This window comes from Cebus imitator, unplaced genomic scaffold (assembly GCF_001604975.1).
Source record: "Cebus imitator isolate Cc_AM_T3 unplaced genomic scaffold, Cebus_imitator-1.0 Scaffold103, whole genome shotgun sequence".
Lineage (NCBI taxonomy): Eukaryota > Metazoa > Chordata > Mammalia > Primates > Cebidae > Cebus > Cebus imitator.
The window spans coordinates 158,830-170,531 of NW_016107418.1; the positions used below are offsets into that span (position 1 = coordinate 158,830).

The following is an 11,702-nucleotide window of genomic DNA, read 5'->3' on the forward strand; positions in this document are numbered from 1 at the left end:
AAAGACTTCCCATGGCTTTACAGTTAGGTAAAATTAGGCATTTGTACCTATAAATTCATCCTTTTTCAGTTAGATTACATTTGGCTGGAAGAAGTATTATTTAAAAGTTTGTCATACAGTCAGTTTCTGTAAAGACTCTAGATTAGCTGTAGAATAACACTGATACCTTGAGACTGGCAGGACCATCATGAGCACCTCTTTGGAGTACTGTTTTTCTTTGGGAACATGTTATAATGTGGTGAATTTAAGGTCCTATAAAGCTAGCCTAATTTAGAGTGAATATTCAAGAGGTGTCAGATATGAGGAATCCCTGGAACTGAAGATCATGCCAGAAAGCTTCTGGGAAATTTGAATCCCTTACTTTTCAGCCCTATACAGTCAGTTGTGCATGTAAATAGAGATGAGAATTGATGTGGAGAAGGTGTCAGGTCTCCAGATGACATTGGAAGATGCTCCTGAACGTGGGCGTCATTGATAATGCTTCTGCGGGAGTCGCCAGAGGGCCCTTTTACCAAGCCCCTAGGCCAGCCCCAATTCTGTTGTATTGTTATCAACGTGGCTTCTGTTGTCTGTGATCTGTGCTACTCAGAGTCTTGTTATCCATCCAGTCACTATTTTGTTTCCTTTGCTGTCACTTCTTGTTTTCCTCTACCTAAATGTGGCTGTCCTTTCCAAGCATGTCTCACCTTCTCTGCCCTCACCATGTCATTTCCCAGCATCTGCTGGTGATACTCAAAGTCTTTGTGCTGTCTTGACCTGCTGTTTTGTAATCTAGCCATGAAGGTCCAAGTGTGATGATAGTGGCCACTTACTGGCTACCCACTGGGCCAGCATTGAACTCTCACGTGGGGCAGTCTTTACTTGGATGTTCCATCTTCAGTAAAAGTAGATCATGCCTGCCGGGCACCGTGGCTCCTGCCTGTCATCCCAGCTGAGGCGGGTGGGTCGCTTGAGCTCAGTTCAAGACCAGATTGGGCAACATGGTGAAACCCCATCTCTATACAAAATACAAAAATTAGCTAGGCATGGTGGTGTGTGCCTGTAGTCCCTTCTTTCGGGAAGCTGAGATGGGAGGATTGCTTGAGCCTAGAAGGGAGGTCGAGGCTGCAGTGAGTCGTGATTGTGCCACTGCAACAGAGTGAGACCCTAAAGGACCACATAAAAACTGCTGTAACTTCTACTGTCCCTCAGGCACCAATACTGCTCCCTCCCTCTGCGTGAGCACTGCTCTTGCCCCCAGCTCCAGGCCTGTCATGTTAGAGACCCCTTCAGTGTCTGCTAACAAATTCTGTGTGTTCTCTAGGTCACCCTGCATTTCTCGTCCTGCTTTGTCTTCATCCCAGGCCAGACCCTTGTGCAGGTGGGTTGGCCATCTCACAGGGACCTTGTCTAGCCTGATAAGCTCGAGGTCACTGTGAGATGACTAACTTTCAGTTGGCTTCTGCCTCCCCCATATTGCAGTGCTTGCTGCTAAAGTGCTCCCTGGTTGGCTCGTCCCCCTGCTGGCTGTGGCTGGGTGGGCTCCATCATATCCACCCTGCCCCGTGTCCTGTGCACCAGGTGGTCCTGGGGAGTAGTCTGCATTCAGCACTGCTTATGCTCTTTCTTGACCTCTGAAGATCCTGTGTTCTTCTCTGCTTTTCTTGTATCTATTGTGTGATCTTGCTCAAAATACTTTATTCCTCTGGATCTCTCTGTGTTCCCCTATCCTAAAAATAATGTCATTGTTAGATGGTCTCTGAAGGGCTCCCTCCTGGTCTAAGGTGAACTCATTCAGCTCACCCATGAGGCCCAGCGAGGCTTCGCCTAAGTATCCTGACCCTCACTATACCCTTCCCCTCATACTTAGGACTCCTTTCTAAGGGGGAAAAGACGGTGACTGCATTTTATATTCTGCTTGCCTTGTTGGTTAGATCATAAATAAAAATTCCTCAAGGGTAGGACTATGTTAAGAGAGCTACCTCTTTATGTTTTCTTTTAATTTTACTCTCACTGCATTCTTCTTCCCCAACCTAACAATTCTTTGGCTTCTGTTGCATTTTCTTCCCTACGTTAAGGAAAAGAGATATCATTGCTATCAAACTAAGAACTCTGCAGGTGGTGTTCTAAAAGAATGAGCTTTTCCCAAGGACAGTTTTCACGTGGCAGGAGAGGGGTAGTTGGGCAAGCACGGGATGTGCTGACATTTATAGGCACCACATCCTTCAGGCTGTGTTATGATCATGGGTAGAGATCTAATAGGAAAGTCAACAGAATGTCCTCAGTTTTAGTGCATTTTTCTGATTTGTCAGAACTTTAGCCATCTATGTCTGGTGTCTAAGGATTGGATGTGCTTTTGTTCGTATTTCTTGTAATAAGTAACCATACTATGTTCTTTTGAAAGTTTGGGAACTGGAATTGTGTGGAATTTAGAAATGTTTCATACTTTTTTTCCTGTAGCTTTCTCTTTATATGGATAAGTTTGAAGAATTCCAGACTACCATGGCAAAAAGCAATGAACTGTTTACAACCTTCAGACAGGAAATGGAAAAGGTATTTGCATATTTTTAGTAGACGATTATATCAAATGGAATTTGTATAAGCTCTTTTAAGCATGATTACTACTTTGCTACATTTCCATTGTTATGATACTATCTTCATTTTCTCTTTTGTGATCCTCCAGTGGCATTTTGGGTCATTTTGCCCTCAGTTTATCCCAAGTAGCTAATGTTTTCCATGCTCTCAGAATTCTACCTTTATTACAGTGAAGTCCTCTATTAAGCACAACTTTTAGAAATAAAGGGGTAGTTTTTTGGTTTGTTGGTGTTTTTTGTTTGTTTTAACCACTTTAGAGGATCATCCTCAGCCCTCTCATAAAACTCTGTGTCCTTGGAGATTAAACTATTGAAAGACGTCCAAGCCCAGAAGAATAACCATGTATTTTGGTTGGTTGATGTATCAAGTGTTTCTACCTTTTTTGCTTCTCTGTTTTTCTTATCTTTACTCCCACTGAATTCTTTCTCCCTTAACCAAACCAATTCTTTGGCTTTTGTTGCATTTTCCTGCCTATGTTAAGGAAAGAGATAACCTTGAGATCAAGCTAAGGACCAAAATATGTAACTCTATACATATCCAACCACCCAGCCTTATTTTACTTGGCATCCTTCCCTTAAAAATGGAGGATTTAAAAACACAGTGTTGGGTTGGGGAGAAGTACAGTAGTGCTTGGCATTTTGTTAGCATTCAGTAGATGTTAGTCATGACTATTACTGGATCTACGTAGTGGCGGAGAGTGTGTTGTGCTCTGGGTTCATGTCCCAGATACATCACAGAATGTGTGACTGTGGATTAGTTGTTCAACCTTTCTGTTCCTTCACTGTTAAAAATGGTAACAAAAAGACCTGCCCTTCATGAAATGGAGTATTTCAGACAGTGCTTGGCACATTAACATGTACTCAGTTACCATGTGGCCGAATGGTGCTCAAATTACCACCTCCAGGTATTTTTAGAGCTGGTAATCTGGAGAATTCCATGAGCAGCAGATTCGTTCCGCCTGACAGGCCTTTCCTTTGAGGCTGCAATCCAGGGGGCACTGTTAGGCACAGTGCAGGTGATAGCTGGCCAGCACAGACTCACTGTTGGGGTGGAGCAGAGTTCCTGACTCCGAGATCTGCCATCCTTCTGGTCCTCTGGGACTGGAACACATTCCTTTGTCCATGGCTGCAGAGATCGCCGTGGGTCAGCTGTCAACCTAGGTCTTCCACCAGCTCTTCCCACGGCCTTTGTCCCAGTTTGCCTTGTGTTAGTTTTGTGAGTAAGGCACAGGGCACTGGCTCTGTCTTATCCTTGTTTCCCTTCATGCCACCTGGCTCAGTGCCTTAACCTGGATCAGAGCTGGTGTGCAGTCAACAGCAGATGAAGGCATATTGAAAATGTTGCGGGCTACAGCCATGGATAAATGCATCCTGAATTTCTGAAAAGTGTGTTCTGGTAGCATAGGTTTAACACTTCCCTGATTTGGGGACCCACTTTATCTTTAGCAAAATCTTAAATAAACCAGCCTCTGAATTGTGAGGATGACCAAAGCTGAGGTGTTAACTACTTTTATCTTCTTGGTCACTGGAGTCTTACCTGAATCATGCTGCCTTGAGTTCTGAAACTGATGTGTTCTTGGAGGTTGTGGTAGACTGTCAACTCTTAATGTCTTGTGGGGCCAAAGATCTCTGTCCTCCCAAGAATCTGAGGAATTCGTTTAATGGACAGAAAAGTCAGTGATGGGCATTTTTTCATACAACCGAGGGAGAAGGAGGGCTTGTCTCTCGCTACCCGGAGCTGGGATGGAAGCTGCACTTCGGCCTTAACTGAGTTCAGAGTGTGGTGGCTGACAGCTTCCTCCATGTACTGCTGCCTCTGAAACTGAGGAGATTAAATTTGTTTTTCTCATAATACAAACCCCCTTCTTTGGTTCCACCCTAGGAGCTTCTGAGATAAGCTCTGCTACCGACAGGCAGGCACAGCTACTTCTATAAAGACACACACAGCTGTCAGCGGGTGAGGCAGGTGCAGGGATGGGGGGAGGGGAGGGGCACGGAAATGTGTGGTGGGACAGGGAGTAGAGATAAGGAAGAGAACTGAGAATTTCAATGTGCACTTGTGTTCACAGATGACAAAGAAAATTAAAAAACTGGAAAAAGAAACAATACTATGGCGTACCAAATGGGAAAACAATAATAAAGCACTTCTGCAAATGGCTGAAGAGGTGAGATGGTTTTCTGCGACTAGGGTGTAGTGTTAGTCATGGGGACTCCTTGAGTTCAGGTACCTATCAGGGCCAGGATGGATGCTGTAACACTACTGCCATAACTGAGGACTCCAGCCTGCGTTGGGGCAGGGGTGGGGATACGTTGCTGGGTAGAATCTGTGACTTCTTTCCTGGCAGTTAAGTTAGGGACAGGGCCCTGAGTGAGGGGCTGAGCTTCTTACCACCCAGTTAATCAGCCAAGGTTTGTGTCGGAGATAGCTCAAAACATTCAGATTTTGCTTTCTTCTATAGCAGTGATTTCTGAAACTTGAGCTTGCATCAGACTCCCGCTTGTTAAGACCAGGATTGCTGTGCTCCACCCAGAGGCTCTGAGTCACTAGTTCTGTGGGAGTGGAGGCAGATAACTGCCTTTCTAACAAGCATGCAGGTGATGCTGATGCAGCATGTAGTGCCTTTCTAGCTTGACTTAGTAGGCTTTCAAAAAAGCATAGTACTTTTTGCTTGTTTTATTAACATTTCGGGAAAGAACTAAAATGCTGGGGCNTTCTCATCTAAAAATTGGTAGAGGAGAAATCTATGTAGACATGAGCCATATTCTCTTTTTATTTAGGCCTTTGTTTTGTGTCTGCTAGTCTTTGTGATGTCTTGAATTTATTTAATAGTTCAATAGGAAATGTCTTAAAAAGTTTATCTTTGGCCAGGCGTGATGGCTCATGCCTGTAATCCCAGCACTTGAGGAGGCCGAGGCAGGCGGATCACGAGGTCAGGAGTTCAAGACCAGCCTGGCCAGCATGATGAAACCTGTCTCTACTAAAAATACAAAAATTAGCTGGGTGTGGTGCCACGTGCCTGTAATCCCAGCTACTCAGGAGAATCGCCTGAACCAGGCAGTCAGAGGTTGTGGTGAACCGAGATCATGCCACTGCACCCCAGCCTGGCAACAGAGTGAGACTGTCTCAAAAAAAAAAAAAAAAAGTGTGACAAAAGGAATTTAATTTCTGTCACCCTAAAACAGTATCATGATGCTGAATCTCATTCGGTATACTTATGAGTGCAGTCATGCTAGCTAGCTAGAATGGTAGGAGGCTGAAGAGATGGAACACGTTTCATAGGTTTGGAAAAGTGTCCAGTATGACTCAGTTGGCTTGATTTTTTTGTACCTGATTGATATTTAACAAGATTACAGAAATCTTTTTTCTTACAGAAAACAGTTCGTGATAAAGAGTACAAGGCCCTTCAAATAAAACTGGAACGGTTAGAGAAGCTGTGCAGGGCTCTTCAAACAGAAAGGAATGAGCTCAATGAGAAGGTGGAAGTCCTGAAAGAGCAGGTCTCCGTCAAAGCGGCTGACAGGGATTTAGCAACACCTGTGATGCAGCCCTGCGCTGCCCTGGATTCTCACAAGGAGCTGAACACTTCCTCGAAAAGAGCCCTGGGAGCGCACCTGGAGGCTGAGCCCAAGAGCCAGAGAAGCACCGTGCAAAAGCCCCTGTCCACAGGCTCTGCCCCGGCCATCGAGTCAGTTGACTAAGATGAGGTGTGATCACTGTATTGAGAGATATATTTTGTGTATAACTTTCTCTGTTAGTAGTTAATTATTGGTTTTGTGGTGAAAATTTTCTTACTTTTTCTACCATATCTGTATTTTCTTAGAACTACTGGACTTATGTGGTACAGGAGGCTGCTTAGCAATTTTGAATAGTTTAATCTATAAATTTTCCTCAGCCGTGTTGCACATCAGCCTCATTCCCCCTCCACTGGAATGCATGTGTTCATTGCCTTGTCCTTTCTTTCCCTGCTCCTTGCACATAATCAGCCTAATGAAAATTTCACTCACAGGGCCATTACGAGGGAACTTTGTTCTGACGATGGTTCCTTGATGTGAAAACAATACTAATTTAAACGTCTTAGCCCCCCCATTAATATTATTCAAAAAAAGAAAATACAAAGATGATTAGTTTTGTCTAATAACCCATTTAAATGCCAGGTAAAAAAAACTCTAGTGTTGGGTCAGAAACGAGGTATTTGATTGAAATTAGTTTTTTGATAATATACCTCTGGACAAATTGAGATGGCCACATGCTTAGAATACTACGTTTTGGCAGAGTATGTATATAAAGATATCACTTGTGGACAAAGTAGTACATACAGGCAAATCACTAGACAAATAAGCTTAGTGTTTATATGACTGAACAGACATCCTGCTTTGGTTTCAGGTGTGGAATTTGGACCACGAGGGGCTCCCGTAGAGGATGGCGGTTTGTGTTTGATTCTGATTTGGGATTTGAGTACATATTCTCCACTTCCCATACAAGGTCTCACTTACTCTTTGAAAACTGGTGTTCATGTTTGCCGTCACTGTTAAGTCCCTTGTCAAAGACAATGATGGTCAATTCATGTGTAGCTTTCACTAGGCATAAGTTCCTCCAATACCTTCTGGCTACTTGAAAGTTATTATAAAAGTTCCACCAGCAAAGTACTCCAGGTTTTTCAAAAGGGAATTTTCATTTTGGATCAGTAGCAACTGAAATTGATTTCATTTCCAAAACAAACACTGGCACCAACATTTTTACTTTGGGAAGACTTGGCAGAGTGTCAGAGTAGTCAGGATCTATTACTTATGCATTCAGTCTGTTTCTAACCCCCTTCTTAGTTACCATCTCTTTTTTTTTAAACAAAACAAAAACAAAACCCCACAGTATTATCAAGGTCTCTGCACTTGGAATGGGGGGGGAATTTGAAATTTAGCACATAACTTTTGAATTAATTCTTTGTTTTGATGTTGAATGTGGCTCAGTTATGCAAATGATTAATCAGGCTGCACTGATGAAAGTTTTGACTTTGTCCCTGGTATAATTTGCATTGAAATGCTTTATGAAATAAAAGGTTCTACTAGAACTGATGTTAGCACATTCCACTGAGCAAAACTATCAAACTGACACTTGTTAAATTGCTTACTGGACTGAATAAACTGTTTTGTCCAGTTAAAAAGGTTTTCTCTTTGTTACAAGTTTTATTTGTAAAGTCCTGTCACAATCATGGTCTAAACTGGGTTGAAAGAGTTGAAAATTGTCCAACAGATAGGAAACCACCTAGAGTGGAGAATCGTTATCTAAGCCTCCACCATCAGTCATGTTAATTCAAGGAGCCAGTGGAGGAAAAGAAATCCAAAGTATATTATCTAATCTAATTACTGTCAAAATGAGTCAGAAGCAAAAATGATACCCTCCAACAGCCTCCTTTGAGTACACCCCCTTCTGCTACTAAAGAAATACTGGACTTATTTCCCTGGGGTGGGGGGGGGAAATGCAGGTATAGATCAGAAATATAATCTACCTTAAAATTAGTACTAATGATCACATTTCACAAGAACTCTGCTGGATGTACAGCTCTTAACATTTTATTAAGCCATTTGTGTAGCCCACCACGTTTCTTTGTGGTGCTTGTCCTGTGTGGAAGATGATTGTAAATCTTGGACCTGTTGCATACTTTCAAGGGCTTTAAAGCAATGTGATTAACAGTACTTGGCCTACTGCTTTCAGCTTACTACGTATTATTTTTAGCTAGATGCTATTATAGTGTTGAAGGATATGGATTTTGTCTGGGATGCATTTACTGTCCTTTCAGAACCCTTCCTCCCATTACCCTGTGAATAAAATACAAATGGGACCCTCTGAGAAGGACGTCTTCCTACAGTGATCACCTCACCAGCCCAGTGTTGTGGTTTTGTAGCACACCCTTTATCTACCATATTCTAGAACACTGTAATGCTACTAGGCTGGCCCAGAAAAGGTTTAAATGTTGAATTCACTTAAATTGCATTTGTTGCACCATCATGGAATCGTGATGTGTATTATTTATAGTGGCAGTAGACTCCAAGGTGTAGAGAAAACTTGGGTCTTGGGTAATATGGACCATTTCATCCTCAGACTTGTTAGGAGTACATTTCTTGGTCTTGAGACCAGTATTTTTCAGTTATGTATGCAACTGCCTTTATTACACCTGGTTATCACAATTCAATTCTCAGGTGTTGCAGAAAAATCTACCTCTTTCAGACTGTAGATGGAAATAACTGTGAAAAAAATGATGCAGATATCTTCTAGTTTGTGCTAAACACACTGCTTTATTTTTACAGCCCACGTCTTTCATGAGGATACGAATTGTTAAGAGGCAGTCTTGTTTTGCTTTTCAAAGACAGACATTTTGTAGAGATTTTTCACTAATGTGAATCTGATTTTATCTACTTGATTCTGTATAGATTAAGTAAATATGTATGATAAACTTAATAGCTTCTGTGTATTCTTTTACTATCTGTGTGGCCTTCTTAACTGTATGTATGAGTCCAAAGGTACCATTTTACCCATTTCACCCACTTCTACTCAAAAAGTGGATACACCTCCCCCTCCCCCGACACACCCCTACCAAGCTTCTAAAAGGAACACAAAAAGTTTTATTTTAAAACTTTATTTCTGCAAAGCCAATCAAGAAGTGTTGGAAGGAAAAAGTGTAAAAGTTACTTTCGCATATTTGGGAACAGCAAGCACTTAGTTTGAGAAAATGAGGACTTAAACAGTTGAATCAAAGGCAGTATGCTGCTACTTGCATTTTAAATCAATGGTGATGTTCTTTCTTAAGCAACAATCATCTCTTTCCTAATAGCTACAATATGATACAGTACGCAACAGCTCACTTGAAAGTGCTAGAATCAGAGGATAAAGAAGCCAGAAGCCACCCCACTTACATTTTCTACTATACAAAGCCTTTTGGCGCTTGAGAAATCAAGCATTCATGTAGCATTACATTCAACAGAAACATCTCTCGTACTTTGGGTTTAAGATCCTTGTCCCTCCAGTTCCGATGTCGTGACATCCGACTCTTCATCATTGTAAATATTTTCAGCCTGAAGATAACCAAATAAATCCACAGGTTAAAACTCCCTATGGTTTTTACAAGGTCATCTAAAAACAATTTATTCAGAACTTGCTAGTTTCGTTTTCATATTTCTCTCTAAAAACTTCAGTAAGGAAATGGTAAGCTAGCCAGTATTCTGAAAAATTCTTTGCCAGTGTGTAATTCCACATGTATACTTAGCCACCCATCCATGCACTACTTATTTCAGTCGCTGTTCGTAAGAGATGTTTTCCAAAAGCACTTCAAGCATGGTTTATAGGAAGTGGTAGCCCAGATGTTTATGGAAATGTCGGTTATCACCACCTTAGAAATGTCAAGCACTTAGTGCTCCTCATCAGAGAACCTGGTATCATTTGAATGCCTTGACATTTCCTTCCTGTATCCCTCATGCCTGCAACACAGAACGGACACTGGCGACAGTAGCGATGCCAAGACTCCAGTGCACGAAGAATGCCAACAACAATGAAAATCAGAGCAGATGCAGAGATTTCTCCTGATCTGACAGGTGCTACAAATAGCAAATAGTGGACAAAGCACCGTATGGGACTAAAGATTATATTGTTGAAATGGAAAAAGTTCTTTTAAACTGTTTCTGTAAATGTTTGGCATAATATGCAACTAACAAGATAGTCATTCAAGAAAAATGTTTTAACTCACCATTTGCCATATCTGCATGATGTTATCCTCAGACACTGAGCAAATGACCCAAGGCTCATTGGGGTTCCAACTAAAATCTGAAATCTTGGCAGTGTGTCCTCCATGAATAAACTGTTAGAAGAACAAAAAAAGTTTGGTTTCATATACTCTCCTGTTAATCCTAATAAAGATTTTAAAAACAGTTTTTAGAGCATCAGTATTTCAACTGAGGGTGGGTGCTGTCTGCGGTTTTAGAAAGAGGGTAGTACAGGCTCAGTAATCTACTTATTGCAAATCTCCAACAAACGTTCAGAAAAGGTGACAGAATACAGTACAATGGATACCTGTATACCCTTTACCTAGATTCACCAAGTACTAACAGCGTAACCGATGCTTTATCCATATAAACCTATACAATGAAATGGCTGAACACTTCAGCCTACATCCCCTAAGAATGAAGACATTTTCCTACGTAATCAAAATGCCATTTCCATACCGATTATGATGAACATTAATCCAGCATCATTTGCCATATACAGTTAGGTGCAACATCTAAGGTAATCCGTTACATGCCACGTAACATACTCTTCTATTATACAAGGGGCCTGAGAAGTCTACTGGTTCTTCCCTTCTCCACTTTACTAAGATAGGCATACTTCTTGTCTCTTTCCCAGGTCACAGCACCAGGGTGAAAGAAAATCCCTGGCTCCAAAAGCATAGCTCGAGATACTCCCTCATAAGTTATGCCTAAGGTGAGACAGCTTTGCTAAACAATTCTGAAGAGAGCAGTTGTTTCCTGCAAGAGACAACCTCATGGGAAGGAACCATGCCTTATTAAGATTTAAAGGAAACAGTTCTTCACAAGGACAGTATTAAATACATTGTTTGGAATTGGGACATCACACTTTCTGACAAAGTCTTATTTGACTCTAGTGTGACAATGAGGTTCCTGCCTGCCAACTAGGTCTTATGCAATGTATTTACTGAACAATCTTTTTTCATATTTTTATGACATGAAAATATTTTTATGAAATATGAACAATCAGTTTAAAAATGAGGTGGGGCTGGGCACAGTGGCTCATGCCTGTAATCCCAGCACTTTGGGAGGCCAAGGCAGGCAGATGGCTTGAGCTGAGGAGTTCAAGACCAACCTGGGCAACATGACAAAGTCCCATCTCTACAAAAAATACGAAAATTAGCTGGGTGTGGTGGTATGTGCCTGTAGTCCCAGCTATTCAGGAGGCTGAGGTGGGAAGACAGGTGTGGTGGTATGTGCCTGTAGTCCCAGCTATTCAGGAGGCTGAGGTGGGAAGACAGCTTGAGCCTGGGAGGTCGAGGTTGCAGTGAACTAAGATTACACCACTGCACTCCAGCCTGGGTGACAGAACCAGACTTTGTCTCAAGAAAAAAAAAA

The 11,702-nt window shown here is 41.9% G+C and overlaps 2 protein-coding genes across 6 annotated transcripts in view; one reads left to right on the top strand and one right to left on the bottom strand.

Moving 5' to 3' along the window:
• TXLNG (taxilin gamma) overlaps positions 1 to 9,027 on the top strand; it is a 59,727-nt gene extending 50,700 nt beyond the window's left edge. For 3 of the 5 annotated variants that reach the window (XM_037741677.1, XM_017537470.2, XM_037741678.1), the window contains 3 exons: positions 2,440 to 2,532; positions 4,643 to 4,738; positions 5,946 to 9,027. In XM_037741677.1, coding sequence (XP_037597605.1) covers positions 2,440 to 2,532; positions 4,643 to 4,738; positions 5,946 to 6,272 — 516 coding nt within the window. In that variant the 3' untranslated portion in view covers positions 6,273 to 9,027. The remainder of the gene's footprint in view (positions 1 to 2,439; positions 2,533 to 4,642; positions 4,739 to 5,945) is intronic. The other 2 variants (XM_017537471.2, XM_017537472.2) reach the window with 2 other exon arrangements.
• A 162-nt stretch (positions 9,028 to 9,189) lies between these two features.
• Positions 9,190 to 11,702, bottom strand: part of RBBP7 (RB binding protein 7, chromatin remodeling factor) — a 24,409-nt gene continuing 21,896 nt past the window's right edge. The window contains exons 11-12 of the mRNA XM_017537474.1: positions 10,310 to 10,420; positions 9,190 to 9,641 (exon numbers count right to left, since the gene is read on the bottom strand). Of these exons, the coding sequence (XP_017392963.1) occupies positions 9,573 to 9,641; positions 10,310 to 10,420 (180 nt within the window). The 3' untranslated portion in view covers positions 9,190 to 9,572. The remainder of the gene's footprint in view (positions 9,642 to 10,309; positions 10,421 to 11,702) is intronic.